Source organism: Balaenoptera physalus (genome assembly GCF_965194825.1).
Source record: "Balaenoptera physalus genome assembly, chromosome: 20".
Lineage (NCBI taxonomy): Eukaryota > Metazoa > Chordata > Mammalia > Artiodactyla > Balaenopteridae > Balaenoptera > Balaenoptera physalus.
In genome coordinates this window covers 43,529,888-43,555,437 of record NC_138901.1, presented here as the reverse complement: position 1 = coordinate 43,555,437, position 25,550 = coordinate 43,529,888, and the positions used below count along the sequence as shown (strand labels likewise).

Genomic DNA, 25,550 nt, shown 5'->3' with positions numbered 1-25,550 from the left:
TATCTGCCTTTGTACATGTGGTTCCTCTGCCTGGGTTATTCTTTCACTTTTTTTGCCTTTTGCCTTGTTAACCACTACCCATCTTCAGTATGAGCTCAGCAATCATATACTCTGAGAAGCCTTTTCTGACCCCCTATTCCGGCTTAGGTACCCCTCCTATGTGACTCTTTGACTTACCTCTGATTACTGTGTTGTAATCTCTTTAACCCTGTGTCTCTGCCATTAATAAGCTTGTCAAGGGCAGGGACTTAGTTTACGTCTGCCAGCCTCAGCACAGTGCCTGGCACATACGTAAGGATTCTCAGTACATTATCTGTTGGATGAATGGGTACTCTGCAGTATCTCATATTTAATACTGATTTCCTAATATCAAAATGTTGCCCTCTTATTCTCTACCTAGTTGTGTTTTTTTAATTGTTGACTTTATTAACTTGTTAGATATACAAATTGCTTTAACATGTTTTGATCACATTTTGAAATAATTTTTAAAATGTTGGCATCTTTCAGATTTATTTAGAATGTTGAATTTCCCACTGTATCATTTGAGATGGCTGGAATAAATAGCATTTCATGCTTATGTTTTTAAAAACAATTAAAAGGCTTTTTTCTTCCTTCTTTTGGTTATTAAAGGTCTTACCAAGCCAAAGTTCGCCAAGGAGCATTAGCCTGTTTTCTTTCTACTATAAAATCAATAGAAAAAAAAGTTCTTTATGGCTACTGGTCAGCCTTTGTTCCTGATACACCTGAGCTTGGAAGCCCACAGTCTGTGTCCTTGATGACTCTTACGTTAAAAGATCCTTCTCCAAAGGTAAGAGCATTTAAATTCTAAGTGTTATAACTAGGAAGAAAATCTTTACAAGTCTTTGTTGTTTTCTCTGCCCCATCTGATCTTATCTGAACAAGGCTCTTATTAATACCGACCCAAGTCCTGACTTGAGAACCACTAAATGGGCAGGAGGATAGGAAATGGGCTTATGTGAATATCAGGTAGAGGGAGATCACACTGAGCTCACCTCCTGCCCCAGGGCTTGCTTGAAGCATGAGCACACTGAGTTATTGTTTCAGTGTCCTCTTTGAGCTGCACTGAAGCAGCTGTGCTTCTCTCTCTTTTATGAAAACGTTGATTGCCATGGCGTTTATAATAGAAAAAAGTTAAAAGTGGCTTTAATACTCAGTGGAACGTCATGGTATATAATGGTTATGAAAGATGTGTAAGGCTTAGGGAAATGCTGATGAGGCTTTATGAAAGTATAGGATATAGAATTATATGATCCCAACAGTGGTTTTTTTCCTTCAACTTTTCCATATTTTTCAAATCACATGTAATAAATAGTAATACATAGTTTAATGAGAAAAACTTATTTTTAGAAAAGAAGGAAAAGTGACTTGGCAGTCGTGGATAGCTACAGCAAGGTAACTATGGCTGATCAAATATTTGCCTCTTCTTGGATATGTTAGCTCTTTTCCAGAAGTTAGCTTTTTACCCAAATAAGGAAAATAGTCTGCCGTTTAGATTCCTCTTAAAATAACGAACATTAAAAACTCATGCTAAATGGCATCTGTTATCCTCAGGTAATTAACCTACCCTCTCAAAATGAATAGTTTTAGTTAGGCCAATAGTATTATTTTCTGTTTTTAAGATTTTTCCCTTAGAAGTAAGGAGGACTAGCAATCCATCATACATTGAAACTCCCTTTGATCATCTCCTTGACTAGCTAATTACTATATAAGAAAACTTCTAAATGACCCTTCAGCACTTTTACAGGGTGGAGAAAAATAAACTAGCCTCAATTATGCACACAAAAAAATGCCTTGTACAGTATTTCAAATACCCAATATACTAAATAGTTAAACCAGTAGAAATTTTTCAGATTGACTGAATCGTCAGCAAATGAGAACCTGAAAAATGGTGGTGGCAAATAAATAAATAATGAGGCCATTCTAGTAATTGGAAGGAAAACTGCTATGAAGGTTGAAAATACATATATATATGTATTTATGTTTTTGAAGACCCTCCAGCTGAGGGGAGCTGCCGTAAGTAGCCAAGGAGATGGAGATGAAAGTAGATTGAAATAATTTTCATGATGTTTATATCTTTGTATTTTTCAAACATTTACATTTGACTTGCCATGAGAAATTTTACTTATTGCAAAGTGGTCCTCCTTGATTGGGGTACTTCTTAGATATGTTCTTGCTGTTTAATTTCAGTAATGCAAGAGACGTGATGAGTGAAAAAAAATATAGAACTCCCTTCTGGAGAAGTCCTAGGTCTAGTACGAACGCCACACAAAGGTCCTGGAGAAAGGGAAGACCAGTCATCATTCTTATACAGGTTTTTTAAAAGATCAAAGTAATGATTAAAATTCATGAGTTCAGTGTAATGGCAAGCGAAATGAATATACTCAGATTTTTTAGCAGATACTGGGTTTAGAAGGGTGTAAATAAGTGTCATGATAATTGTCCACAACAGGTCTTGGAGCGCACCACTGCAAACTGTCCATAGTGTGTAATTAATTGTGAACCAAGACCCATGTTAGAAGAAAGTGTTTTGGTAGATGATGTCAGTGAGAGAGGCTTTTTAGAAAGACTTCTAGAAAGTTACGTGCAAAAATTAAAAGTACTGGTTCATGGACTTCCCTGGCAGTCCGGTGGTTAAGACCCTGAGCTTCAGCTGCGGGGGTGCGGGTTCAATCCCTGGTCGGGGAACTAATATCCCACATGCCGCAAGAAATGGCCAAAAAAAAAGTACTAGTTCATGTCATTGGAATAGAACAGCATTCTGGATTGATCAGAGCTAGGTTAAAAGGCGCAGCCATGTGTAAAAGCTGAGTGGTCACCTCTGGTGAGTATAGAGATGGATAGCATAGACTGAAGTTTGTCTTAGCCAGGATGAAACATGACAAGACAAAAATAGTGTCTCTTCTCCTTGAAGTACACAGTGATGATGGTTTTGAGTTCATGGCAGCTCTGATATGACCTATATGGTAGATTCAGTTGGAAGCACAATTGTCACTGATATACTGAGAAATTTTCCAGAGAGAAATGGGCAGAAGGAAACATGATTGGACTACTCCATTCAGAACACCAACAATGACAGGGATTATTTTCAGGAAACTGGAATGTGAGATGCTAGAATGGTTCATTGAGAAGGAGAAAACTTAGAAATTTCCTCTAGGATTTGGCAGTGTGATGGTACTTGGGAAATTGTCACATGTTTACATGCTGGAAATGTGCTTCAGAAAGCACATCCTATGTTTTCAGGCAAGATAGAGCAATCAGTATAATAATATGACTAATTAAAATAATACTTCTACTACTAGTAACAATATGACTAATTTAAGAATTTCTTCTTTATGATTTCCTCAGGTGTTACAAAAGTAGATTATGTATATATATCAACAAGACTTGACCTAAGGGACAAACTGTAGGGCATACCTTCCTCTTGGTACCTGTAGAATTATCCTGATTTTCAAATTCCATGATGATTATTTGTTTCTCTTTTAGAGAGCTATGAAATGTGGAAACAAATCAAAATCTAGATAATAGATAGCATAACTAGGAGAGAGAATAAAGAGTTGAAACTTTTAACCATCACGGAATGGTAGGTAATCAGGTTTCCTCTTTTATGGTCAGTTAAGAACAGGTGACCTTTGCTTGGAGGTCTCTAAATCTAGAGACCTTGACACAGTATGCACATGCCTCCACCTAAAAGGCACCCAACTTTGGGGGTGTGCTCAAATGAAATTAACCCTGAACATATGTGAAGAATAATCAGGACTTGGACAAAGCCAAAGACAAGCACAGCCAGGTGCCCTGCATTGAAACCTCAGTGGTAGCCGTTCCCAGCAGTGACGACTTCATCACTCTTCCAGAAATATGCTGAGGCTGAACATACATAAAAAAGGAAAAAATAAGGATTGACTGAGCTACCTCAGCAAAAATTTCTACTATATCCTTAAATAGCAAAAAAGGAAAAGTGCTTTCTTGTTTCATTACCTTTGAACAAGCCTTCGTGCCCAAGGGGGTAAAACTACCCTCTAGTGAAACTGAGTGCACTGATGTTTATAAGATTAAAAAGGCTTTCATCTACCAACGTAAATATTCAGACAATAAAAACTTAACAAAATGAGCTCTCTGGAGAGCTGCACCTCTTATGGTTTGCTTGTACATCAGTACTTTCTGCTGGAAGTGCTGATTAGAATGGTAAACAGTATTAAATATTGATATAAAAATAAATGAAGCAGAACTTGAACCTGATTCAGTGTCATGAATAGCATTTTTATAACAACAAAGGTATATAAAACAGTGTTTAAAGGAAATAAATCAGCACTATGGGAAGTAAAATTCGATATAGTATCATATTTCCATGTAGATTTTATACCTCGATGGTAAAAAATGACTAATTTCAGTGACATTCTTTTTTTTTTTAATATATTGGTTGTATTCCTTTTTTTTTTTTTTTTAATTTATTGATTTATTGATTGATTTATTTATGGCTGTGTTGGGTCTTCGTTTCTGTGCGAGGGCTTTCTCCAGTTGCGGCAAGCGGGGGCCACTCTTCATCGCGATGTGCGGGCCTCTCACTATCGTGGCCTCTCTTGTTGAGGAGCACAAGCTCCAGATGCGCAGGCTCAGTAATTGTGGCTCACGGGCCTAGCTGCTCCGCGACATGTGGGATCTTCCCAGACCAGGGCTCGAACCCATGTCCCCTGCATTGGCAGGCAGATTCTCAACCACTGCGCCACCAAGGAAGCCCTCAGTGACATTCTTTTGTTTTCATCTGTGATAGTCATGAATGCTTTTTCCCACTTTGGGTACCAAAGTTAATTGAGCTGAAAAATTTTTACTTTTGAGTATTAGTTTATTTCTTTCTACAACTTGGCTTTTAATTTTATTTGGTTTGTTGAGCTGTTGAAATTGTAATTTTTAATTATGTTCTAAAGAAATGGAGGTTTAGCATAACATCCGCCTTTTTTGGTTAAGACCAGCCAGCAATCTAATCAGAGGTTGGCAGACTATGGCCTGTGGGCCCAATCTGGCCAACTACCAGTTTTTGTATGACCTATGATCTAAGAATGGTTATTACGCTTTCAAAAAATTTTTTTTAATCAAAAGAATAGTATTTTGTGACATGTAAAATTTATATGAAATTCAGATTTCACTGTCCATAAGTAAAATTTTATTTGAACACAGTCACATTTATTTCTTTGTACAGTGTCTGTGCTCCCATAGCAGAGTTGAGTAGTCGCAACAAAGACTCTGTGGCCTGTGAAGTCTAGACTATAAAATTTGTGCTACTGGCGCTTTATGGAAAAGGGTTGCTAGCACCTCATCTGAGTTCTTCTTGGACCAGCTGACTTGTGCACGAGCTCTCTCTCTGTCTCTCTGTCTCTCTCACACACACTTTCCTAATACATTGTCAACTTCCTGCCTTCCTTAAGTGATTATGCTTAATTCCAAAGACTCATACTACTATACTACAAATTTGTTCTCAAAGCAATAAATCTTTAGTTTTTTGTTTATGATTCCATTCTACAAAAAGCATGCAGAAATGATTTATTTCTTGGTAATTTGGAGATAACAGTTGAAGATTTTCTGGAAAACCTTTTTCACACCAAACTCAAGATATGCTTCATATTGAGTAAATACTTAGATTAGATCCTAGAATTATAATGTTGATTCCTTGCTTTTTAAATGACATTTTGGGGTTAGCTGGCCAAAGAGGGTACAGTATTATTTCATATTAGTAGTCCTGCATTTATCACCTACATTCCATTTTGGTTAAATTGGCTTTCTTTTCCTTTCTTTTTTTCTTCTCTGATTTTTAATACTGCAGAATCATCAGAATACCAATTACAAGTAATCTTTTAACCTTATAAAGAAAATCTTAATGCAGTGGCACTGTTCGTGATAAATAGAGCAGTCCATTGATAAAGGTGCACATGTTTTCCTTTCTATCCATAAAGTTATATTTAATAGTATTCCTTTGAGTATCAAAGATTTTATTGCAGATTTTATTTTCTGTACCTTAGAAGAATGTTTCTGAAAGTTGGGTCACTAATGGTGCCTGCCAGGCTGAGTATGCACAAAGTTTCTAATATCTCTATATTGAGCACTCATGGATGCTTTAGGTTGGAACGTAAAGCAGAAGGTCCTCAGGAACTTTGATATGAAACAGACCCTAGGTGCATGTAGTTTTTCCTGCCCACAGGCGGTTTGCTTGTCTCTTTTCATTTGGCTTTATGCTTTAATAAACTAGGCTTCTCATCTTTAAGTTATTTTCATGCTTATGACATCAGGTTTTTATACTGTGGGGCAGCTTAGGCTTATTCCTTACAGTAGGAAACCCTAACAGCAATGTGATTTGAGGCTCTGTTGGTTTTTTGAAATGTGGGGTTGGGGCGGCACGCAGGTGGCTTAGTTCACGGCTGCTCTTAGGGCCTGATGGATAATCACATTGCCTTTATTCCTCTAATTAAAGGGATCCTAAATGCTTTGAAAATGAAAAACATATATAGGAAGAAGGGGATTCGAGTCCTGATTTCTAACTGATGTGCATCATCCTGAAATTTCAGACGCGTGCCTGTGCTCTGCAAGTTTTATCTGCCATCTTGGAAGGCTCAAAGCAGTTTCTTTCTGTTGCTGAAGATACCAGTGACCACAGAAGGGCTTTCACTCCCTTTTCTGTAATGATCGCTTCTAGCATTAAAGAGTTGCACAGATGTCTTTTGTTAGCTTTGGTGGCTGAATCATCCTCACAGACCCTTACTCAGATAATTAAGGTAAATGTGCCAAGTTATCGGTGAGTTACAGAGGCAGTTTCTCTCTTTTTGCATAATGTTTATATTGCCCAAAAGTGAATTGACTTAAGAATATAACTAAGTAGTAATTTTATTAAAGATATCCTGTTTGGAAGTCTGTTCCTACTTGTCTGATCATACCTATAATCTCTGTATGTCCAAATAAATGATTTACTAAAAATACTGCTTTATCTTTAGTATTAAGTTGTACCAATGAGAGTACAAGTGCTATTCCCCCTGAAAAAAAAAAAGGACTGATTTTTAAATAAGTATAAAGACTTTCTAAATTAAAGGCTCTAAAATTTTGTCTCTATGCTGTGACTATATCAGGCCCACTGATGAGCTCTTCTTTGTGTTTTGCAGTGCCTTGCAAACTTAGTATCAAATTCACCTTATAACCGTCTGAAACTCAGCCTGCTGACCAAAGTCTGGAACCAGATAAAGCCTTATATCCGCCACAAAGGTTGGTGGGAGTTTGAAACTGATTGCTTCTTTATGTCAATCAGATCTAGATTATTAGTTTAAAAAAATAGGGCATTTTTATAGCTCTAAGATGTCTCTGCTTATTCTCCTCAAATTTTAGGGGGAATCAACTATTGCTAGAACCCCACTTTTGACCCCTAAAGCCCCAGTGGACACCACTGGAAAGAAGTGACCTGGAGAATTAACTGTCAAGTTTAATGCCTCTTCAGTGCATCAGTGCAGTGACCAGGGTATCCCTTTAGAATTGAGATTGAGCAAAATCCCAGGGGGTCCCACCCTAGTATGTAATAGTTCATATCCTTTAGATAGAAGTAGAGGGTGGATGGACAGTCAGATAGACAGGCGTTATCCTCATTTTGGAAAGAAGAAGTGGAATATAAAACCTAACTTCTTTAACATTATCTCCTCTGGAGTTCAGATAAAATTTCAGAACCTCAAATCTCCACTAACTACATTCTTATTTCCTGACTTACTCCCACATGTAATATATATGTGTTGCCTTTAGAAGATTTGTTTTTCTTTTGTTTGCAAACTTCAGGATCAGACCACATTTTGTTGAGTTCTTAGTCAGAATTGTAGAACTTGAAGGAGGCACGGATGTTTTTGTGGCATCGTGGGAGATGTTCTGGACCCAGTGTCAGTCTGCAGCTCACTCCCATTTTTGCCATCGCATAGCCATGCCCTTCTCTGAACCCTAATTTCCTCCTAACAGGAAGATCTATGCCTACCTCATAAGATTTTTATGAGGCTTAAATGAGATAATGATATGTAAACAAAGTCCAATTCATCCCTTTCACCAATGTGTAAAAGGGGACCCAGGAAGGTAAATCTTGCCTTAAGATTGCTTATGACGTTAGTTGCAGAAGTAAGATTAAGACAACCCAAGTCTTCTGGCTCAGTCCCCTGCTCATTCCACTGCACTAGCTTTTCTTCATCTGCAGACTGAGGGGAGTGGACCATGTCTCAAAGGTCCCTTTCAAGTATCTGACTTTGTCCTCCAGCAACCTTTTATTATTAAAATGTTCAAACCCACAGAAAATTTTTACTATTGTACAGTGAGCACCTGTTACCTCTACCTAGACTTAACAGTTGTTAACACTGTCATATTTGTTTTCTCTCTCTCTCTACATATATGTATCAGTGTGTATATGTGTACGTGTGTGTGTTTATATGCATATTTTGGTCTATGTGTACATATTTATATAGGCTTTTTTCCCTTGAACCATTTGAAGGTAAATTATAGACATATTTCACCCTAAATACCACAGTATGTATCTCCCCAAAATAAAGACAATCTCCTAAAAAACACAATACCATTCTCACACCTAAGAAAATTACATTGATTCCATAGTATTATCTAATGTCTAGTCCACATTCAGATTTCCTCGTGTGTCCCCAAAATTCTTTTATAGCTTTTTTTAAAAAAACCTGGGTTCATTCAGGGTTCATGCATTATATTTAGTTTTTATGTCACTTAAGCCTTTTTAACTTTTTTTTTACTTGAAGTATAGTTGGCATTATGTTCAGGTGAACATAATGATTCAACATTTAAATACATCACAAGTGATCACCACGATAAGTCTAGTAGCTAGCCATCTCTCACAATACAAAATTATTACAGTATTATTGACTATATTCCTTATGTTGTATATTATATCCCTGTGACTTAATTATTTCATAACTGTAAGTTTGTAACCTCTTAATCCCTTTCACCTATTTCATGCATCCCCTAACCTCCTCTGGCAACCACCAATTTGCTCTATCTGTAAGTCTGTTTCTGTTTTGTTTGTTCATTTGTTTTGTTTTTTAGATTTCACGTATAAGTGAGATTATGCAGTACTTGTCTCTGTCTGACTTATTTAACTTAGCATAATACCCTCTAGTTCCATCCATGTTGTTGCAAATGGCAAGATTTCTTTTTTTTTTTTAAATAAATTTATTTATTTATTTATTTTTGGCTGCATTGGGTCTTCATTGCTGCGTTCGGGCTTTCTCTAGTTGCGGCACCCTGGCTTCTCATTGCAGTGGCTTCTCTTGTTGTGGAGCACAGGCTCTAGGCCTATGGCTTCAGTAATTGTGGCACATGGGCTCAGTAGTTGTGGCTCACGGGCTCTAGAGCACAGGCTCAGTAGTTGTGGCGCACAGGCTTAGTTGCTCTGCGACATGTGGGATCTTCCCGGACCAGGGCTTGAACCCATGACCCCTGCATTGGCAGGCGGATTCTTAACCACTGCACCACCAGGGAAGTCCTTCTTTTTTTTTTAATGGCTGAGTAATATTCCATTGTATACATATGCCACATCTTTTTTATCCACTTAGGTTGGGCATTTAGGTTGTTCCCATATCTTGGCTATTGTAAATAATGCTGCAGTGAACATTAGGGTGCATATATCAAATCAATGTTTTTGTTTTCTTTGAGTGAATACCCAGAAGTGGAATTGCTAGATCGTATGGTAGTTCTGTTTTTAATTTTTGAGGCACCTCCATACTGTTTTCCATGGTGGCTACACCAATTTACATTCCTGCCAAAAGTACACGAGGGTTCCCTTTTCTTCACATCCTTGCCAACACTTGTTTCTTGTCTTTTTGATGATAGCCATTATGACAGATGTGAGGTGATATCTCATTGTGCTTTTGATTTCCCTGATGATTAGTGGTGATTAGTAATGTTGAGCATCTTCTCATGTTTTTCTTGGCCATTTGTATGTCTTCTTTGGAGAAAGGGCTGTTCAGGCTCTCTGACCATTTTTTAATGGGATTGGTTTTTTTTGTTACAGAGTTGTATGATTTCCTTTTTAAGAAATATATATATATATATACACACACACACACACACACACACACATGGATATATCATTGGCAAATATCTTCTCCCATTCAGTAGGTTGCCTTTTTTTATTAAAGATTTCTTCCACTGCGTAAAAGCTTATTAGTTTGATGTAATCCCACTTACTTATTTTTGCTTTTGTTTCCCTTGCCTGAGGAGACAAATCCAAAAAATACTGCTAAGACTGACATCAAAGAGTGTACTACCTATGTTTTCTTCTAGGTGTTTTATGGTTTCAGGTCTTACATTTAAGTCTTAAACCCATTTTTAATTTGTTTTTGTATATGATACAAGAAAATGGTCCAGTTTCACTCCTTTGCATGTAGCTATCCAGGTTTCCCAACACCATTTATTGAAGACGCTGTCTTTTCTCCATTGCCTATTTTTGCCGCCATTGTCTATTTTTGCCGCCATTGTCATAGATAAATTGACCATATAAGTGTGGGTTTATTTCTGAGCTCTCTATTCTGTTTTGATTACTGCAGTGTTGTAGTATAGTTTGAAATCAGGGCATGTGATATCTCCAGCTTTGTTCTTTTTTCTCAAGATTGCTTTGGCTATTTGGGGTCTTTGGTGGTTCCCTACAAGTTTTAGGATTACTGGTTCTAGTTCTGTGAAAAATGCCATGGGTATTTTGATGGTGAATGCATTGAACCTGTAGATTGCTTTGGGTAGTAAGGACATTTTAACAATATTGATTCTTCCAGTCCATAAGCATGGTATATGTATCTTTCCATTTATTTGTGTTGTCTTCAGTTTCTTTCATCAATGTCTTATAGTTTTCAGAATACAGGTCTTTCACCTTCTTGGCTAAATTTATTCTTAGGTATTTTATTTTTTTGATGCAATTGTAAATGGCATTGTTTTCTTAATTTCTTTCTCTGATGGATTGTTATTAGTGAATAGAAATGCAACAGATTTCTGTATATTAATTTTATGCAACTTTACTGAATTCATTTATTAGTTCTAATAGTTTTTTGGTGGAGTCTTTAGGGTTTTCTATATATAGTATCATGTCATCAGTGACAGTTTTACTTCTTCCTTTCCAATTTGGATGCCTTTTATTTCTTTTTCTAGTCTGATTGCTGTGTCTAGGACTACCAATACTACATTGAATAGAAGTGGCAAGAGTGGGCATCCTTGTCTTGTTCCTGACCTTAGAGGAAATGCTTTCAGTTTTTCACTGTTGAGTATGTTAGCTGTGGGTTTGTCATATATGGCCTTTATTATGTTGAGGTATGTTCCCTCTATATCCACTTTGTTGAGAGGTTTTAGCATAAAGGGATGTTGAATTTTGTCAAAAGCTATTTCTGCATCTATTGAGATGATATATGATTTTTACTCTTCATATTGTTAATGTAGTGTATCAGGTTGATTGATCTGCAGATACTGAACCATCCTTGCATCCCTGAGGTAAATCCCACTTGATCATGATGTGTGATCCTTTTAATGTATTGCTGACTTTGGTTTGCTAATATTTTGTTGAGGATTTTTGCATCTGTGTTCATCAGGGATATTGGCCTGTAATTTTCTTTCTTTGTAGTGTCTTTGTCTGGTTTTGCTGTCAGGGTAATGCTGGCCTGGTAGAATGAATTTGGAAATTGGATTCTCTTCAGTTTTCTGGAATAGTGTGAGAACAATTGATATTAAGTCTTCTTTAAATGTTTGGTAGAATTCATCTGTGAAGCCATCTGGTCCTGGACTTTTGTTTTGGGGGAGTTTTTTTGATTACTGATTTAATTTCATTACTAGTAATTGGTCTGTTCAGATTTTCTATTTCTTTCTGATTCAGTCTTGGAAAGATGGTATGTTTTTAGAAATTTATCCATTTCTTCTAGGTTGTCCCATTTGTTGGCATATAATTGTTTATAGTAATCTCTTATGATCTTTTATATTTCTGTAGTGTTGGTTGTATTTCCTCTTTCATTTCTGATTTTATTGATTTGGGCCCTCTCTCTATTTTTCTTGATGAGTCTGGCTGAAGATTTATCAATTCTGTTTATCTTTTCAGAGAACCAACTTTTAGTTTCATTGATCTTTTCTTTTTCTTTCTTTTTTTTTTTTTTTTTTTTAGTACCTATTTCATCTATTTCCACTCTGATCCTTATTTTCCCCTTTGAGTTTTGTTTTTCTTTTTTTAGGTTCCTTTAGGTTTGAGGTTAGATTGTTTATTTGAGGTTTTTCTTGTTTCCTGAAGTAGGCCATATTGCTACAAACTTCCCTCTAAGAACTGCCTTTGTTGTGCCCTATAGATTTTGAAACACTGTGTTTCCATTTTCATTTGTCTCAATGTATTTTTTTATTTCCTCTTTGATTTTTTTCAGTGACCTATTGGTTGTTTAGTAGCATGTTGTTTAGACTCCACTTGTTTGTGTTTTTTCCAGTTTTTTATCTTATAGTTGATTCCTAGTCTCATAGGATTTTGGTCTGAAAAGAAGCTTGATGTGATTTTAGTCTTCTTAAATTTATCGAGACTTGTTTGGTGGCCTAACATGTGATCTATCCTGGAGAATGTTCCACGTGCACTTGAAAAGAATGTGTATCCTGCTGGTTTTGGGTGGAATGTTCTCTCTATATATATCTATTAAGTCAGGGTAGTATAATGTGTCATATAAGGCCAGTGTTTCCTTAAACACATTGTTTCCTTCTGTCTGGATGATCTATCCACTGATATAAGTGGGGTGTTAAAGTCCTTACTATTATTATATTACTGTCAGTATCTCCTCATGTCTGTTAATATTTGCTTTATGTATTTAGCTGTTCCTATGTGGGGTACACATACATTTACAAGTGTTAAATCTTCTTGTTGGATTGATCTCTTTATCATTATGTAATGCACTTTTTTGTCTTTTGTTACAGTCTTTGATTTAAAGTCTATTTTTTTTAACATCTTTATTGGAGTATAATTGCTTTACAGTGGTGTGCTAATTTCTGCTGTATAACAAAGTGAATCAGCTCTATGTATACATATATCCCCGTACCCCCTCCCTCTTGCGTCTCCCTCCCTCCCACCCTCCCCATCCCATCCCTCTAGGTGGTCACAACGCACCGAGCTGATCTCCCTGTGCTATGCAGCTGCTTCTCACTAGCTATCTATTTTACATTTGGTAGTGTATATATGTCAGTGCTTCTCTCTCACTTCGTCCCAGCTTACCCGTCCCCCTCCCCGTGTCCTCTCTACATCTGCATCTTTATTCCTGTCCTGCCCCTAGGTTCATTAGAACCTTTTTTTTTTTTTTTTTTTAGATTCCATATATATGTGTTAGCATGCAATGATGCAGTGTTTGTTCTTCTCTTTCTGACTTACTTCACTCTATATGACAGACTCTAGGTCCATCCACCTCACTACAAATAACTCAATTTCATTTCTTTTTATGGCTGAGTAATATTCCATTGTGTATACGTGCCACATCTTCTTTATCCATTCATCTGTCGATGGACACTTAGGTTGCTTCCACGTCCTGGCTATTGTAAATAGTGCCGCAGTGAACATTGTGGTACATATGAAGTCTGTTTTGTCTGATATAAATATTACTACCCCAGCTTTCTTTTCATTTTCATTTGCATGTAATATCTTTTTCCATCCTCTCACTTTCAATTTCTGTGCGTCTTTAGATCTGAAGTGAGTCTCTTGTAGGTAGCATATATATGGGTCTTGCTTTTTTATCCATTCAGCCACCTTATGTCTTTTGATTGGAGCATTTAGTCCATTTTCATTTAAAGTAACTTTTGATGGTTATGTACTTACTGCCTTTTTGTTAATTGTTTTCTGGTTATTTTTGTTGTTTTCCTCTGTTCCTTTCCTCTTCTCTTGCTCTCTTGTGATTTAATGACTTTCTTGAGTGTTATGTTTGTACAGTAAGTCCCCTACATACGAACGAGTTCTGTTCTGAGAACACGTTCGTAAGTCCAATTTGATCATAAGTCAAACAGTTAGCCTAGGTACACAACTAACACAATTGGCTATATAGTATTGTACTGTAATAGGTTTATAATATTAATACACAAATAATACATAAAAAACAAACAGAAAATGAAACATTTTTAATCTTACAGTACTTTGAAAAGTACAGTAGTGCAGTATAATGGCTGGCCTACAGGGGCTGGCATCGAGTGAACAGGCAAGAAGAGTTACTGACTGGAGGAGGGAGTGGAGGTGGGAGATGGTAGAGCTGAAGGATCGTCAGCTAGGAGATGGAGGGCAAGCTGCTATTTTACTCATGCCTGACATTGATGGAACACATGTTTGCATCTTTGAAAGTTCACAACTTGAAGGTTCACATGTAGGGGACTTACTGTATTCCTTTCTCTTTGTTTTTTGAGTTTATCTTGTATTGTTTTATGATTTGTGGTTACCATGAGGTTATTATATAACAACCTGGTATACAGCAGTCTATTTTAAGTTAATGGTCGCTTAAGTTTGAGCACATTCTAAAAACACGACATATTTACTCCCTACCCCCATGTTTTATGTTTTTGATGTCATCTTTAACATCTTTCTGTTTTGTGTATCTCTTAACTAATTATTGTAGATATATAGGATTTTACTAGTTTTGTCTTTTAACCTTCATAGTACCTATACAGGTGGTTGATCCACTACTTTTACTATATGTTTGCCTTTATAGTGAGATTTTTTCTTTCATAATTTTTATATTTCTACTTATAGTTTTGTGTTTTCTGTTTAAAGAGGTCCCTTTAACATTTCTTGTTAGGTCAGTTTAGTGGTGATGAACTCCTTTAGTTTTTGCTTGTCTGGGAAACTCTTTATCTCTCCTTCAATTCTGAATGAGAGCCTTGCCAGAGGGAATATTCTTGGTTGTAAGGGTTTTTCTTCCTTTCAGTACTTTGAATATCTTGTGCCACTCCCTTCTGGTATGTAAAGTTTCTGCTGAAAAGTCAGCTGATCATCTTCTGGGGCTCCTCCATATGTAACTAGTTGTTTTTCTCTTGCTGCTTTTAAGATTCTCTATTTAACTTTTTTTTTAAAATAAATTTATTTACTTATTTATTTAGTTATTTAGTTTTGGCTGTGTTGGGTCTTTGTTGCTGTGCGCGGGCTTTCTCTAGTTGCAGTGAGTGGGGGCTACTCTTCGTTGCGGTGCACAGGCTTCTCATTGCGGTGGCTTCTCTTGTTGCAGAGCACGGGCTTTAGGCACGCAGGCTTCAGTGGTTGTGGCACATGGGCTCAGTAGTTGTAGCTTGTGGGCTCTAGAGCACAGGCTCAGTAGTTGTGGTACACGAGCTTAGTTGCTCTGCGGCATGTGGGATCTACCTGGGCCAGGGCTCAAACCCGTGTCCCTTGCATTGGCAGGAGGATTCTTAACCACTGTGCCACCAGGGAAGCCCTCTATTTAACTTTTGACTTTAATTATAATGTGTCTTGGTGTGGGTCTTTTGGGGTTCATCTTGTTTGGGACTTTTTGTGATTCCTGGACTTGGATGTATGTTTCCTTTGCCAGGTTTGGAAAGTTTTCAGCCATTATTTCTTCAAAGAGATTTTCTGTCCCTGTCCCTCTCTCTTCTCCTTCTGGGACCCCTATAATGTGAATGTTAGTACACTTGATGTTGTCACAGAGGTCCCTTAAACTATCCTTATTTTTCTTGTTTCTTTTTTCTTTTTGCTTTTCCATTTGGATGATTTTCATTAGCCTGTCTTCCAGATTGCTGATCTGTTCTTCTGTATCATCTAATCTGCATTTGGTTTCCTCTAGTGTATTTCTCATTTTTGTTATTTTATTCAGCTCTGATTGGTTGTTTTTTATATTTTCTGTCTCTTTGTAGAAGTTCTCACTGTGTCCTTCCATTCTTCTCCTGAGTTCAGAGAGCATTTTTATGATCCTTAGTTTGAATGCTTTATCTGGAAGATTGATTGTCTCCATTTCATTTAGTTCTTTTTCTGAGGTTTTGTCCTGTTCTATCATTTGGGACATATTTCTTTGTCTCCTCATTTTGCCTAACCCTCTGTTTGTTTCTATGTATTAGGTAGATCATCTACATTTCTTGTTCTTGATAGAGTGGCTAAGTATAGAAGGTGTCCTGTGAGGCCCAGTAGTATGGTCCCCCCTGGTCACCAGAGCTAGGTGCTCCAGGAGTGTCTCCTGTGTGGGTTGCATGTGCCCTTTTGCTGTGGCTGGGCCATGCTTTCTGCAGGTGTGCTAGGGAGTAGGGTTGGTTCCCAGTGCAGCTGGCTGTAATTGGGGACTGCATTAGATTAGCACTAGCTGGGTTGAATCCGCAGGTGAACCCAGGGCAGGTTGAGTGATGCTAGTAAATTAGATGGAGAGAGTCAGAACTGGTGACCGCCTGGGAATTCCCTGGCAGTCCAGTGGTTAGGACTCAGTGCTTTCACTGCTGTGGCCTGGGTTGGATCCCTGGTCAGGGAACTGAGATCCTGCAAGCTGTGTGGCTCAGGCAAAAAAAAAAACCAAAAACAACTGGTGCCTGCCGGTGCCTGGCCACCTAGGTAGAGAGGGAGACAAAGAAAAAAAATTTTTAAGTGGCACTCGCCAGCTCCTCAGTACCTCTTGGTGACACGCCTTAATGTTAGTCAATGAATCTCCTTCACATATGATCAGGCACTTTTCAAACTGCTGTCTGTGTGCCAGGACCTGGGGTGAGTGAGTTTTTGTGCACAGCCTTTTAGAGTGGATTCTCAATTCTCTGCAGCCCTCTGGCTCTCTCTTGGATGTAAGCCCTGCTGGTTTCCAAAGCCAGGCATTGTGGGGGTTCATCTTCCTGATGCATGTCCCGCTGGGCTGGGGAGCCCAGTGTGGGGTTCAGAGCCGACCTCTGAGGCTGTGAAATCCCTCCTGCCTGTGGTCCACAGCACTGGGGGTGTAGGTCCCTGCCAGACCGTGTCTCTGCCCCTCCTACTTGTCTCAGTGTGGCTTTTTTTTTCCTTTTATCCCTAGTTATGGAGAATCTTCTCTGCTAGTCTTTCAGTCATTCTCAGAGATAGTTGCTCTCTATGCAGTTGTAATTTTCCTGTCCCTGGGAGGAGAGAGCCCAGCGTCTTCCTACTGTGCCATCTTGTCCCGCCTCCTCACTTAAGTCTTTTTGACTCTAGAGGAGTCTGTGGCCCTTTTTCTTTCTTTTATGATACTGATTTTGGAAGGGTCCAAGCCAGTTGTCTTATAGTATGTCGTATACTCTCAATTTGTTGGGTGTTTTCTTTACAGTGTTAACTTACACTTCTGTCCCGTAAACTGGACGTTAGGTCTAGAGGTTTAATTAGATTCAGGTTAAACAAAGAAGCCATAATTCTTAATTGCCTGCAGGGATAGTTACGATCCTTATGGTAGCTGTTCCTGTGGTGATAGGTTCTTTTTGATTCCTTTGACAGATGTTAATGTTCGTGTGTCAAGTCTCACACTATTGGGGGCCATAGTGTCCACTCACGCACCTTTACCTGAAGTCCAGCTACTTTTACAACAGCCCTGTTCTTCTGGACTCAGCAATAGCAATTCAGCCACTCCTCACGTCAGTCCTCCTGATTGGTGGAAGAAAGCCCCTTCAGGACCCTTTCTGGAAGAAGCCGCAGTTAGCTCGCCAAAGGTGTCTTCAGAGCCCTGCTGGCTCATTCGACTTTGCATTTCCATTGTTGTTCTGCCCAAGGAAGATGCCTGTTCAGGTAGCGATGCTGGCTGCACAGGAGGAAGCACGTATGAGCCATTCCCCTTGCGACTGGAGGCCTTACAGGTAGGAGGTTCCATTTCCTCATCTCTGAAATGGAAGTAATCATCCTTTCTTCGTGGGGTGATTACTTCCTGGGGAGTAAGTCTGTGAAAATAAGGTCAAACCAAGCCGTGTGTCATTGGTGTTAGTGGGAGTTGTGTGTGAATTCACACTTCAGGTGTGAATGCTTTGTTTGTTGTTTTGTTTTGGGGGGGTAGGTGGGGGGGATTGGTTGTAAAATATCACATTCGTCCCCTTTTGTTGCAAGCCATTTTAGTCACCTCTTGTATTATATGGCAGGTCAGTATAATAGATTATATAATAATTCTGAAAGAATTTGTAGAGTTAATCTTTGAGTTCTGCATCTGAAAGTTAAATAAATGTTTAATATTCTATAAACTTCTCTTTGGTCTTATATCTGCTTAGAGACAACAAAGTATTTGCTCCTTCAAAGGAAGAAAACCACCCTAGATTAAAGTATTTGTTTTTCTGTAATATTTTAAAAATATTAAAGTATTTGTTTTTTCTGTACACCCTAAAGTATTTGTTTTTTGGTGCTAGGGTCTGCTAATTATCTGGTTAATATTGAACATGTCCTTTAACCTCTTTAACCTTTAACTTTTTCAGTCTTAGTTTCTTCAGCTGAGATACTCAATAAATACCTACCAGTAGATAAATTGTTCCCAGACTTAAGTGTGATAATATTGATAATCTAAATGAAACACATTTTGTAAATTATAAAGCACCATAAAATTTTATGATATACTTAATTGAAGATTATGGTTGTTCTTCATTTCATTAACATCAGATTTCAGCCCCTTGTTGAATGTGAGTGATTTCTGAAATATTGAAATACTTCTGGATATTGCAGTCCTGCATTCAGGTCTTGGGGTTAATCCCCTGTTTTCTTTGCAGGTGTTGGCTCATCTGGCAAGGGGCTACTTTTCAATGACTCAGGTCTACTTGATGGAGCTTGGAGAGGTGATTTGCAAGTGCCTGGGGGAGGCAGATCCGTCTGTCCAGCTTCATGGAGCAAAGGTAATTTTCAGTAAAAGCCCTGTGCTTCAGGGAGCACAGCTTGGTGCTCTGTGGTGACCTAGACGGGTGGATGGGGGCGGTGGGAGGGGTATCCAGGAGGGGATATAGGTAGACATATAGATGATTTGCTTGGTTGTACAGTGGAAACTGACACAACATTGTACAGCAGCTATACCCCAGTTTTAAAGAAGAAAAAAAAAGCTGTGTGCTTCTTTCTTCTCTTCCTTTTATGTTCTTCCCTCTGCTGCATGTCCATCAATTCTGAGTTTCTTTAGGAGGCTTCAGGTAGGGAAGTGATATCAGTACCTTCCTCTATTTTCAGCTCTACATGTAAACCCAAAGAATTGATTTGGTAATAAATTAACAATATATACTTGGTGATTTTGCTCCTGGAAAGAATGCCTCTGAGATAGGAGTTACTGAGAAAAGAAAGAAAATCAGTTGGAAATTACTTTTCCCCTTGATTTGAGGTAATCTCCAAACTGAAGTGGCTTTTTACCTCCATGGTTCTAATACTGATCTCTGATAATCTATTTCTTTTATCTTGGCAGCTTCTGGAAGAACTGGGTACAGGCTTAATACAACAATATAAACCAGATTCTTCCATAGCACCTGATCAGAGAGTGCCAGTCACCTTGGTAAGTAAATGTATATTCATGGTTTTCTCTTTTCTTAGTGCTTCAGTCAGTTTTATTTTGAGGCTCAGTGATAAAGTGGTGTAGAGTATGGTTTTTTCCAATATCAGAAATTATGGTTTATAATCTAGGATGAATAGGTTTTATTTGCATTTCAGTTTATTTGCTGTTCAGTGTGTGGTAAGATTATGTGTAACATACAGCCAGCAATGGAAGAACCAGTTTTTGGGGAGTTTTTTTCCCCCACAAAACCTAGTTTGGTTACACAGTGTGCCCAAGAGACAGACTAGAATGGTGGGAAGAGCCCAAGATTTGGAATCAGAAGACATGGGATTAAACCACTTAATGAATATGTGACTATGAACATAGTTTTCTTGTTGTAAAGAGGAGTAAAAATCCTTAACTCACTGGACTTTTGGAAGATTGAATGAGATGTGAAGACTCTGGCAAATAGTAGATGCTCAGTGAGTCTTAATTCCCTTAGCCCCTCCCTGCCAGGCCCCTCCCCCTTATTCCCATTCAGTTCTGTGGTCTGAGCTTGTGTGTGTTGCCCCACACTGTGCCAGTTATTCTTTGGAGGAGGAACATGTGAGCCCACAAAAAAAACCTTCTACTTAGAGCCAAAAACCAAATCAACTCAACATTAGGGATGTTTTCTCCCTCTGCCCTCCTCATCCTGCCTATTCTTTTTCTTTTCACAATTTCCATCACCCTAGATGGAATGCTAGAATTAAGAATGTCTAGCTCGGGCTTCCCTGGTGGAGCAATGGTTAAGAATCCGCCTGCTAATGCAGAGGACACGGGTTCGAGCCCTGGTCCGGGAAGATCCCACATGCCGCGGAGCAACTAAGCCCGTGCACCACAACTACTGAAGCCCGTGCGCCTAGAGCCCGTGCTCCGCAACAAGAGAAGCCACCACGAGACACCCTCGCTCGCCACAACTAGAGAAAGCCCGTGCGCAGCAATGAAGACACGATGCAGCCAAAAATAAATAAATTTCAAAAAAAGAATGTCTAGCTCTAGTCACTTCCCTAGACTGCCACTAAAACTGAAATGTCACTGTTTGCAGGGAGTTGAGTTGCGCTTTGCTATCAGACAGACCTGGGTTTAATCCAGACTTCTCCCCTTGTTCCAAGTGACTTTGAGCAAGACTCTTAACTGTTCGCACTTAAGTGTTGTTTCATATGTAAAAAAGGGATATACTTTCTGTATTACTAATCTGTTGAGTGATAAATTATCCTAAACACTTTGCAGCTTAAAACCATATCCTACATTTATTCTCTCACATAGTTTCTGTGGACCAGGAATTGAGGGCAGCTTACCTGATGGTTCTGGCTCAGGTCTCATGAGGCTGCAGCCAGGATGCTGGCAGGGACTGCAGTCAGCCAAATTTGATGGGCGTTGGAGGAGCTCCTTCCAAGGTGGCCCGATCACTTGCATACCTTGCAAGTTAGCGCTGGCTGATGGCAGATCTCACTCAGTTCCTTCCCATGAGGACCTCTCCAGAGGGCTGCGCGAGTGTTCTCCTGACAAGGCAGCCGGTCTCCCTTCTAGCAAATGAATCGAGAGTGAGCAAAACAGAGCTGTAGGATTTTTATAACCTAGTTTCGGAAGTTCTGCACTGTCATTCCCACAATACCCCCATTAGTTACACAGGTCAGCCTTAGTCAGTGTGGGAGGGGATGGCCTTCTGAACATTAGGAGGTGAGATTCATTGTGGGCCATGTTGGAGGCTGGCAACCACACCTGTCCGCATTCTTCTGGTTTGGGGCAGGAGGACCCAGATTGGGTGTCCAGGAGCTAGGATTGTGGGGTGAAAGAATTGGTGTGTGAGTGCATGGCAAAACTGAGGACTAAGTCCATGGGGCAGGAAATGGAGACACCAAAACCCCAGACAGATTTGCACATGGGGCATGAAATCCCAGGGTTTTTATAAAGCACGGAAAGGAGACTGTTAAAGGTACTCTGCAGATGCCTACCTTGAGGGGCATTGAAGTGAGAAAATTCTTCAAAGTGCTGAAAACAGAGCCTGTTGTTCAATTTAAGAATCTCCACTGTGCACCTGGCACTGTCCTAGGGACTTTACACACAGTCTTACATTTTATTATCACACAAACTCTGCCAAGTAATCTCTTTGTCCTGTTTTACTGAAGAGGAACCAAAGCTTAGACCGGTTCAGTGACTTGCCTGAGGCTGCAGAGACAGGAAGCAGAAGCTGAAGGGCTAACTCCACCCCAGCTCCTCCTCTGGATCCCGTGTTTCTTGTACTCGGGCACATGCCTCTGGGCTGCTCTGGGCCCCCGACCCTTGTGCCCTCGAGGTTTGAAAGAGCCCTGGCTGGGTGTCATTTTTTTTTTTTTAAACAAATTAGATTTTTTTTTTTAAAAGATCAAATTTATAGAGAGAATGTTTTGCTTATCTCTTTTAAATTTTATTTATTTATTTATTTATGGCTGTGTTGGGTCTTCGTTTCTGTGCGAGGGCTTTCTCCAGTTGTGGCAAGTGGGGGCCACTCTTCATCGCAGTGCGCGGGCCTCTCACCATCGCGGCCTCTCCTGTTGCGGAGCACAGGCTCCAGGCGCGCAGGCTCAGCAACTGTGGCTCACGGGCCCAGCTGCTCCGCAGCATGTGGGATCTTCCAGGACCAGGGCTCGAACCCGTGTCCCCTGCATTGGCAGGCGGATTCTCAACCACTGCACCACCAGGGAAGCCCTGGCTGGGTGTCATTTGATCTGATTCTCGACCAGCTCTGCTGCCCACTAACGTTATCTCACTCTGCCTCAGTTTCCTGGTGTGAAAATGGAGATAAGGATATATTCTTCATTTAGTTGGTCTGAAGATTAAAATGAGTTGATATGTGTAAAACACTGAGAACAATGCCTGGCGTGTGGGAAGCTCTCTGAAAAACAGCTGCTGCTGCTGCTATTGCTATCCTCATCCTCGTCTTCCTCCCCATTATTATCATCACTATTGCTGCCTTACTGTAGCACACTGTAGTTTCCTAATGGATGAAATGGAAGCATTTAATTAGTTGTTTTCTAAAGTTCCTTTCATTGCTGTGGAAGAAGTACTAGTAAAAGTATTTACAGTAAGCTACTACTTTAAGGAAAAACTTTTCATCACTGAGGTTACTCGTGGTGGTCTTAGCGTCGAGCTGGTCCCACTGTTGTCTCTTGGGCTGCAGTTGTAACCGTGCCTCTGTTCCAGGTGGTGATGTTCTGGACTGTGATGCTGAACGGTCCTTTACCCAGAGCCCTGCAGAATTCAGAGCATCCGACTCTGCAGGCGAGCGCCTGTGATGCCCTGTCTTCCATCTTGCCGGAAGCCTTCAGCAATCTGCTGGTAACCTTAGCGGTGTTTTATCATCTTTAATTTGTGACGCTGAGCATGAGAGCTTGAGTTTGATTTTGACTGTTTTTCATTTTGCACCAGTATTCAACATTATCTCTGAGGAAAAGGTGCATGTTCTACTTGAGTGTAGGGTGAGGGCAGTGGGGAGCAGCACTGACATCTTAATGTCTCAGAGGAGCTTTTACTCCCTGTGCTTAGAAGGCGGGGGGAGAGAAGTGAAAGTAGCAGAGGCTTTGAAGTCAGATTTCAGAAAGATTTCAAATCCAAAAGTTAGAAAATCCCAGCTCTTTGGATTTAAATCCTAGCTGGTTTAAATCTCAGCTCTTCTACCTTCTAGCTCTTTGCTTATCTTAACTTCTCTAAAAATTAGTTTTATCACCTATAAAATGTAAATGATGTGAGTAATAACGTGAAGCATGTAAGAACGCCTAGCTTGGTGCCCAACACACATAGTGTTCAGACTGCTACTTCCTTTAATCCTTAATGGCATTTGCATCCATTCTTATTTATGTAAATTAGTTTTTATAAGGAAGGCAGCTTGACTAAAGTAGGAGAACAAAATGACCTGACTCACGATGGTGGAGGTTAAATGTAATCACAATGCTGTGTGTACCCCTGCCCCGAGTGGGTACTCAGTTGATAACTGGATCTGAGTTGAACCTTTGTTCTCTGCCGAGTTAGCCTCAAGGGCTCAGTTGTGGTCAACTCCTGAATGTGGATTCAACACAGGTGTGTCACAGTCACTTGTCGAAGGCATCGGCTCATGGCTGTTTCATTCACACTTTTCCTTGGCCAACCTTTCTCATTGCAGAGTGACAGGCAGATCCTGTGCATCACCATGCTGCTGGGGCTGAACGACAGCAAGAACCGTTTAGTGAAAGCTGCGACCTCTCGGGCCCTTGGGGTCTACGTGCTTTTTCCTTGTCTCAGACAGGTCAGAGTGAGCCCGTGTAGCTCCACTGTGCCTCTTTACAGTCCATTTTCTTACTCTCTTTGGTGGATATAGAGCTCCTGAGTTGGACAGTAAAGGAAATTAAATTGCTTTGTAATCTGGTTTCCTTAATTGCTACTGAAATATGCCACTGCGTGTAGTTCATTTGTTTTTAACGATTTTGTCCACTGGCCAGGACTCTCGAACAGTAAATGTTTAAATCAGTGGATAATTGGAAAAAATGAAATGGGACATTACCGTACGATACTAATAATTTAGAAAGCTAATAGAGTTTTTACTAAGAAGGAAATAAATTTCTCCTTCACTCTGACTTGTGACCTTTATCTCTCTGAGAAGTGTGTAAGTGAACAGGGTGTGTTTGGGAAATGTGTTTCATTGTCCACATCTCTTCCTGAGGAGGAAATCAAGCCAAGCTCAGGATTCACAGACAGTTGTCACAGGCCGAGTTATAAGATGTTCACAAGAGCAAAATCTATAGGCTCCTTGGGTGTGCATGGCACATACCAGAATTGTGGGAGACCTTCCCCTGGGATTTTAATGAGTGTCCAGATTGTAATATAGAAGAAGAAGAGTAAATAGATTGAGTAAAGGAATTTTGATTTCCAAATAAAGATTTGTGGTAAAGGCTTACAGCTGTATCTGCGAATAAATTTGAGAATTTTCAAGGTAGCAGTGTGAACTCCTAAAGTGACTACAGTGTTTTGTTTTGTTTATCTTACAGGATGTCATATTTGTTGCAGACACAGCAAATGCAATATTGATGTCACTTCAAGACAAGTCTCTTAATGTCCGGGCCAAAGCAGCCTGGTCCCTAGGCAACCTGACAGACACTCTGATTGTCAACATGTAGGTGACTCAGCTCATTTCTCCTGGGTGACTTCCAAGCCTAAGGTCCCAAGAGGATATCTTTGAGCCCTATTATAAAACCAAAACCTTAGTAATGGTTGCCCTACTTTTTAAATATTGTATTTGTATTTTTTTAAGTAATATATTCACAGGTTGAAAAAAGAATTCAAACAGTACAAAGGGGTATGCAGTATAAAGCCTTTCTCCTACCTTAATCCCCTAGTTTCCCTCCCCAGAGGCGACTGCTTTATTCATACACAAGTGGCTTGCTTTTTGTCATTTAACTCTAACATATAACATGTAGAAGCATTCTCCTGACTTCTACTGACTTTTTATAAATTGGTATTATTACACAGTCATCACTATGTGATGATTATTTCACCATTACCCTGTAAGTGAACATTCATGTTATTTTAGGCTTTTATATGCATTGAACATTTTCGTGCATGAAATCTCTCCATTTTGAGATATTTTTTTTGGTTACATCCAAAAGAATGTGGACCTACTAGGTCAAAAGGTATAAACTGTAAGTTCTTGGTATAATCTGAACAGATTTTTGGAGCTGTTTTTATAGTTATACTGAGTGAATATAATTTGTACATGTCTATATTTAACTGGGCTTTACCTTTTAACATGTTTTGCCTGCTTTGGGTGGGACAGGGAAACACCAGACCCAAGTTTCCAGGAAGAGTTCTCTGGCCTCCTGCTCTTGAAGATGCTGCGATCAGCTATAGAGGCATCCAAGGATAAAGACAAGGTAGACTGACAGCAAAACCTAATATTTTTCAGTTAGATACTCGTGTATTATAGTTTTATCCCACCAAATTTATCCCTGTTCAGAGGAGATTGAGGGTGTACTCAGGGTATATAGTGTGCACGCCACACTTGTACAGTTTCTTTCCTGTCTCATGAAAAATACCAGTACCATTTATTTTATTTTATTT

The 25,550-nt window shown here is 39.4% G+C and overlaps 1 protein-coding gene across 11 annotated transcripts in view; it reads left to right on the top strand.

Annotated features, from left to right (window-relative positions):
• The window catches only part of HEATR6 (HEAT repeat containing 6), a 136,170-nt gene that overhangs the window by 13,210 nt on the left and 97,410 nt on the right, over positions 1 to 25,550 (top strand). For all 11 annotated transcript variants that reach the window (XR_014257244.1, XR_014257245.1, XR_014257246.1 and 8 more), the window contains 10 exons: positions 631 to 808; positions 6,576 to 6,782; positions 7,164 to 7,263; positions 17,453 to 17,808; positions 18,700 to 18,822; positions 19,374 to 19,460; positions 22,665 to 22,799; positions 23,620 to 23,742; positions 24,482 to 24,606; positions 25,267 to 25,363. Coding sequence is in view for 2 of the 11 variants with exons in the window: in XM_082439933.1 (XP_082296059.1) it covers positions 631 to 808; positions 6,576 to 6,782; positions 7,164 to 7,263; positions 17,453 to 17,808; positions 18,700 to 18,822; positions 19,374 to 19,460; positions 22,665 to 22,799; positions 23,620 to 23,742; positions 24,482 to 24,606; positions 25,267 to 25,363 (1,531 nt within the window). In the remaining 9 variants the exon portion in view is untranslated. The remainder of the gene's footprint in view (positions 1 to 630; positions 809 to 6,575; positions 6,783 to 7,163; positions 7,264 to 17,452; positions 17,809 to 18,699; positions 18,823 to 19,373; positions 19,461 to 22,664; positions 22,800 to 23,619; positions 23,743 to 24,481; positions 24,607 to 25,266; positions 25,364 to 25,550) is intronic.